We start from the raw sequence: 6,583 nt of genomic DNA, 5'->3' as shown, positions 1-6,583 counted from the left end.
AGACTTCAATTGTTGGAGGTGAAGAATATTTTGAATTCATCCATTATAATCGAATATTAAATGGTTCTTATTGTGATGATTACTTGATCGGTGAGTTATTTTATTTATCTACTTTAGAAACTTTCATAATTGACTATCTTTATATATTATACATTATTTTGATATGAGTTTGCGTCTTATATTTTAAGATGTCATTGGAGAAGTTACCAATGTTGGTAAAATGGATACTTGGAACGATAAAAAAGACTCGATGGATCCGAATGATGGCAACAAGTATGAGCTTAGATCACAAAGTGATCATATTCGTAAGTTGCTAAAGATGTGCTGCCGAGATACTTTGGCAAACGATGTTGATGATCTAGATGACACTGACTCGGATGATGTCGACTCTGATGTATCCAAAAATGAATACGATGACGGAAATTGTTCTGATGAGGATTATTGTGAAGAAGAGGAAGATAAAGAAGATGAAGGCTTTTGTGAAATATTGTATGTAGACAAAGAAGATAGTGAAGGCGATGATGAGGATGACACAGATGATACTGAAGACGACGAATATGATTCTGAAACAAGTGAAGATGCTGAGACTGAAGAAGAAGAGTATAAGAAGCAAGTTTCGTCTCCAAAAGGGAACGAAACACGAGAGTACTCTATGTACCATAGAATTTCCTTTGACCTTCGTGACTCCAGGTATTTGGTTTAAACATATTATCCAATGGACACTGCTTAAATATATTAACGTTTGATATTTTTGAAATTTTTATTTAGTGGTATGCTTTTGCGGTGTGAGTTAACCGGAATAGCGGCTGACGATTTCTATAAGACTTACAAAGATTCTATAGGTGAAAGCCTTATATGTGTTATTCGATGGGGTGTAATTGATGTCTTCCAAGGTACATACTCTATTCATTCGTTTAGAATGTTTTAAATTAGATTTGATAATACATAACTATTCAGAATTCCAAATCAAATGTGTTGTAGAAAGGAGGTCTGTATCCAACACTATATGTACTCAAGTTAGACTTAACCCGGAGATTCCAGAAGTTGAAATATTTAGACGATCGTATGTTACACTTTATTGTTAGTTTCTTATATTAATGTTCCGAAGATATATTTTTAATTTATGATTTGTGTTATAGGAACACCAGGAAGAGAGCACGCACAAAAAAATGATTGAATTGTTGTAAGAATACCTGGAAGTCATCTCGCACCAAGAACAAAGCCAAAAAAGACATCAACATGTTTAAAATTATTTACCTTTACTTTTGAATCTTCAAATTTCAATACTGGATTATTGTTACTATGGACAAGAATGCTCATATTTTTATATTTTATATTATTTAAATTTATAAAATTATCTATTATATTATATAGTATTTTAAAAATAAATTCCAGTGAAATATTAATGTATATGACTTCATAATGTTTGAATTTTTCTTTACGTAATTAAAAATGCACAAACAATATGTGTTAATAAACTTAAATGGGCCTAATCTCATGAGACGACAACATGCACAGGCTTCGCGACTCCTTGGACATATATTAAGCACTTTCGTCTCTCCTATATTGTGAGTTCCAGACCTTTCGTTGTCTCTTCTTAACCAAAAAAGTCCTCTAAACTTCTTTAACCACCTATTATCATCCGTAACTTTCAGGTAAGTTATCAGATATTTTTTAAGCTTTTTGTTGGTTCAGATTTTAACTTGCAAACCAAATCTATTTTTAAATTTTATAGGTTCGAATTTCGCGATGGAAGGTGAAAGTTGTAGAAAACGCAAAGAACCCATGTCCGATTATCAATGTTAGGATGAAGCAATCGACATCGTTAAGAAGGTGTTTCAGAAATCTAGAGATGAGTCACAGAAGGAAACGTCGAAACGATTCACCGCGATTATCGATATGGTGAAAGAGCACATGAAGAAGAAAGAAGAATCGACGGAACTCACCTGTCAACTTGAAACCGTCGATGCTCAACTGACGCTAATGAATGATATTTTGGAAGGACGCATCGATTTGATTGAAGAGTGTAAGAGGCTGGAAGACGTTAGGGATATTCTTGAGAAAGATGTAAAAGATTGTGTTGTGCCTGAAATTCATTGGGATAAACTTCGTATTCCATTTAATGGTTAACAATCTTTGTAATTTCAGTTTAAACATTTTTAAAATTCGAGTAAAATATTTCCCTTATCAGAAATCAATTACCATATATCTTTATAATAGATCTAACGAACCTGGTATAATTTCCTAAACGTGTTTATATTACAAGATATTGAGTTTTTTTGTGAATTGGAAAATAATAAAATCACGAAATTAAATTTAGAAATATAATTGAAAACAAATTTAGGTAAACAGACTTAACTAAACAAATATATGCTAAACAAATATACAAAAAGATATGATTCTCAAACAGCAAATCTAAAAAAATATATTTTTCACACTTCATAATTTATTTAAATATTGCATTGATATATGTTACTATAATGTTCTTAAACTAAAATTGGATAAAATACAATATAATCAATCGTTATCTCACAAGATAATATTTTAATTCTTAAAATGTTTATAATGATAAACCCCCTATATTTTATTTGTATGTTGATTTTGTATATATATATATATATATATATATATATATATATATATGTGTTCATTAGATGCTTTGAGTGCATTATAATTTCTTTTGACACGCGGAAACATGACGACTGATCCTAATTCCTGTGTTTATATTGCCGACTTGCATCCTTTACTCATCCCAAGAAGGATCAAGGTAAAGATTATCAGAAGATTTGTTTGCAGTGCTGCGTTGAATGACGTTATCGAGTTTGTGCTATCGGATGAGCAGGTAATAACACAAACATCTATTCCGAATGATAAGCAATTATAATAATATTTGATATGTTTTCACTCTAGGGTTCAAAGATACATGGATCTTTTGAAAGGAGTTTGGTTCAACGCTTCAAACCGTTTTTTAACGAAGGGAATTGGTTGATCTTATCTAATTTTGATATAACACCCGTTGTTGGAACTTTTAGGCCTACTACCCATCAATTCAAAATACTCTCAAGTGGCATGACTTCAGCGCAGCTGATACCCTCTTTGAATGAAAAAGATTATTTTTCATTCGTAACTTTCCAAGATGTCCTTTCTGGCTCTATAAATCCGAATATGTGTATTGGTAAGTAGTGTATCAATTATTTTAGTTGTCTTACATATTTTTAATTCAATATTTCAAAGTGATTAGTTAGTAATTATTCTCATTTAGATTTAATTGGACGTCTCGTGTGGAAAGATCTGAATACATTTTGGCTAACAACATGCACACCGGCCTTTTTTTGAACTTGAAAACGAAGAGTAAGATTTTTTAATTATTTATACAAACAATATTTTACTCTTTCGTATTCTTATTATTTTTTACTAATTTCCTGTTCCTATTAAAGTGGTATACGTTTGAGATGTCATCTGAGAAGAGGGTATTTGGAGTATTTTTACGATAGACTCCGTCAAATTGATGAAGGCATCATCATATGCATAGTCAGATTCGGTCAAATTAATAATGTTGAAGGTGAGTGTATAAATTAAACTATTATGGTAACTTTGTGATAGTAAATACTAATGTTATGTTATGTTTTCAGGTCGTACAATGATTACTACCGCATGCAGCTGTACACAGATTCTAATCAACTATCCATGTCTTGAAGTTTTGAATATGCAAACTCACTTTGAAGGTTCTGAAGATTAGTTTATGGTTTTACTTTATGATTTTATGTTTTTTGGTTTCTTCTTTTATTTACGAATTTTGGTTTTGAATTATTATATTTAATTTAGAGATGAGTACACTTCTTGGAACTATAATGCTTACTACACATAAATTCATAATTCTATCCAACATCATTACTTTATATCTTTATCATCTTTCATAGGTGTCCTATCGTGCTCTATAGATTTGGATATGTGTCATTATATCAGATTTAAGTTTCTGATCAAAAGATATTTATTTTGATTTTTAGATTTGATATGTTGAAAGCTTTATTTACATCCAACATCAACTTTATTTTGATATTGAAAAAGAAGAGTGAGATTTGTATACAATACAAAAAAAAAATACTGTTTACTTATTAAATTAATAATGTAATTTATCTTAATGTTCAACTGAAATTGAAGATGGCATTGTTATGTGCGTTGTCATTATCACCATGTTTATATTCAACTATCCATATTTTGAAATTCAAAAATGTAAAACCGTATGAACGGTTTATATTACATAAAATTATTAATCTTTCAAAATTAGTTTATGGTTTTATGTTATGTCTTCGTTTTATATTTATATTTGCGAAATCACCTAACTAATATTCTTAATAGAACTATAATTATACATTCGATGTATCTATTTTTATGTATTTTCAATGCTTTACTTAATAGATGTGACTGGAAACAACGATTCGAGTCGAAACTTTCAATGCACCCTTTAAACACACCCTAAAATTTTTAAAGACGAAATATATAACATAAAACTGAAATATTATCTTTACAACTTCCTCATCTTTTACCCTTTTCACAAAATTATCTATTTGCCATCTCTCTTCAATTTTTTTTAAAAAATGGCGAATTTTGTGTTTCTTAAGAAGTTGAATCCTTCGACTATGCAGTGGATGATTTGTGCCAAGGTGTTTCGTTCGTGGAAAGTTAAAAATTGTTCCAATGATGTTTCGAAAGAACTAATCTTGGTTGACGAAGAGGTATTGTTTTCTATTTTTTTAAAAATCTTATAATAGTTACATGTTCAAAGATTATATGCGTTGTCAAAACGGATTGGCATAAAATCATGATGTATTCAAAATTTTAACTACACTTACACTGTGAATTAGGGATCTTTTGGACATGCTACGATTCCGGCAGCACTCAATGGGCTTCCGTCTTTTGTAATGACCGAGAATCAGAGTTATGTTATAGAGTGGTTCGAAGTCGAGGAGGATAAAGAGCAGATCCACAAAACTAATCTTGGTTATCGGATTCTTTTCACGGACAAGACTATCATACGTCTTGCAAGCGACCCTATAATTTGCAAACCGTTTACTAACTTTGGTTTTAAACGTATTTATGATAATGAATTTCATGGACGTTGGCCTTACTGTAAGTTTTAGTTTAGAATGTATTGTTTAAGTTAACTTTAAAATTATGCTTCTTATAATACATTTTTGTGATTTATTATGCAGTTAATTTGATCGGATGCATCACTAATATGGGGGAAATCAAGAGTTTTAAACAAGAAGACATTGGTGATCGTTGGAGTCTGATGGACCGCTACATTAGGTTCAGAATCATGTCAATTGAGTAAGTAAAAATATCATTGCATGCACGAGTAACTTTAATATAGAAGAATCTTTGGAAATTGGATGCAAGATCGTTTTAAAAATTTATATGTACTTGGCATAATGCGTTGAATCACCTTTTATTTTTGTCCTAGGGGATATGTACTTGACTGCTTTGCAACAGGATGTTATGCAAATCACATGTTCAAACGGTTCAAGGTGGGTAACGGGAAGAGGATTTGTCTGTTCAAAATGTGGAAAGGAATCAAATGTGGAGGTAATGACATTTGTGAATATATTGTCCGTTTAAACTTAAAGTTGTTAATTGTGATTGAGAAATTATTAACGATTTATATTCGTTTAACTATAATTGGTAACGTTAGATGATAATGTTCTCCTAACCAACGGTGATGGATGTTCGGACATAATTGAGGATCCAAAGGGTGCAGAATTTACAGAGTACATGTACATGTAAGTTAAATTCTATCGATCGTTTTCATTTTTTTTTTTAAAAAAATAGCATGTGCACATATATAAAGTTATATTTGAATTTCGAATAACGTTTAGGTACAATTTCATTGAACATGGAGAGTCAAGGATTCAGGATTTGAATGATACCAACATTTGTTTCGTTATGGACTTGAGGTGAATATGAAATATAACTTATCAATTTAAGAATCTAATTGATGAATAGAACTGATTATAACTTGAATAGAACTGATTATAACTTTTTATTGTCTATAGTGACACACTCGGATCCTTTATTCATCCTGCTGCTGAGGACTCTTTTGACAAGCATCGAATCCCCGTTTGATTACTCTGTTCTATTTAATGTTATTTGCTTTTGCACGAAGACATGTTTTTAGTATTTTTNTTTTTTTTTGGGGATCAAAAGACATGAACTTAAATATTAGTTTTAATTTTACTTAAGACATATGTCTAATTGACAGTTGTTATTTTATGGTTTCAGTCGTTATTTATGGTTTTATGTTTTTGTTTTATTTTAAAAAGACATGTTGTTGTTATTTGAATGTTGATTGCAAATGTTTATGCATTAACTCAATGCATTAAACTAATAAAGGTCAGCATCCAAGCAGAAGATTCCAAACATATTGCCTCGATATAAACATCATATTTTCAACACACCAATTACAGAAATCTTGAAAACCAACAAAATATTGTTCATTCTTATCAATCAGTAACGCATGCAGCTTTCCCTGTGTAATACACAAGACTTAATTCAAGCCACACAAATTTAAAAATATAATACTATC

The 6,583-nt window shown here is 30.5% G+C and overlaps 2 protein-coding genes across 2 annotated transcripts; both read left to right on the top strand.

Moving 5' to 3' along the window:
* LOC104759472 (myelin transcription factor 1-like protein) lies at positions 221 to 2,130 on the top strand. The gene is made up of 3 exons (XM_010482394.1): positions 221 to 690; positions 769 to 874; positions 1,807 to 2,130. Exons 1-3 carry the CDS (start codon positions 221 to 223, stop codon positions 2,128 to 2,130), a joined length of 900 nt encoding a protein of 299 aa, XP_010480696.1.
* LOC104759471 lies at positions 4,599 to 6,123 on the top strand. The gene is made up of 7 exons (XM_010482393.1): positions 4,599 to 4,736; positions 4,866 to 5,130; positions 5,214 to 5,331; positions 5,465 to 5,586; positions 5,693 to 5,780; positions 5,877 to 5,954; positions 6,054 to 6,123. The coding sequence occupies exons 1-7, from the start codon at positions 4,599 to 4,601 to the stop codon at positions 6,121 to 6,123; spliced, it is 879 nt and encodes a 292-aa protein (XP_010480695.1).

Source organism: Camelina sativa, chromosome 17 (assembly GCF_000633955.1).
Source record: "Camelina sativa cultivar DH55 chromosome 17, Cs, whole genome shotgun sequence".
NCBI lineage: Eukaryota > Viridiplantae > Streptophyta > Magnoliopsida > Brassicales > Brassicaceae > Camelina > Camelina sativa.
This window is presented reverse-complemented; position numbering and strand designations above follow the sequence as displayed.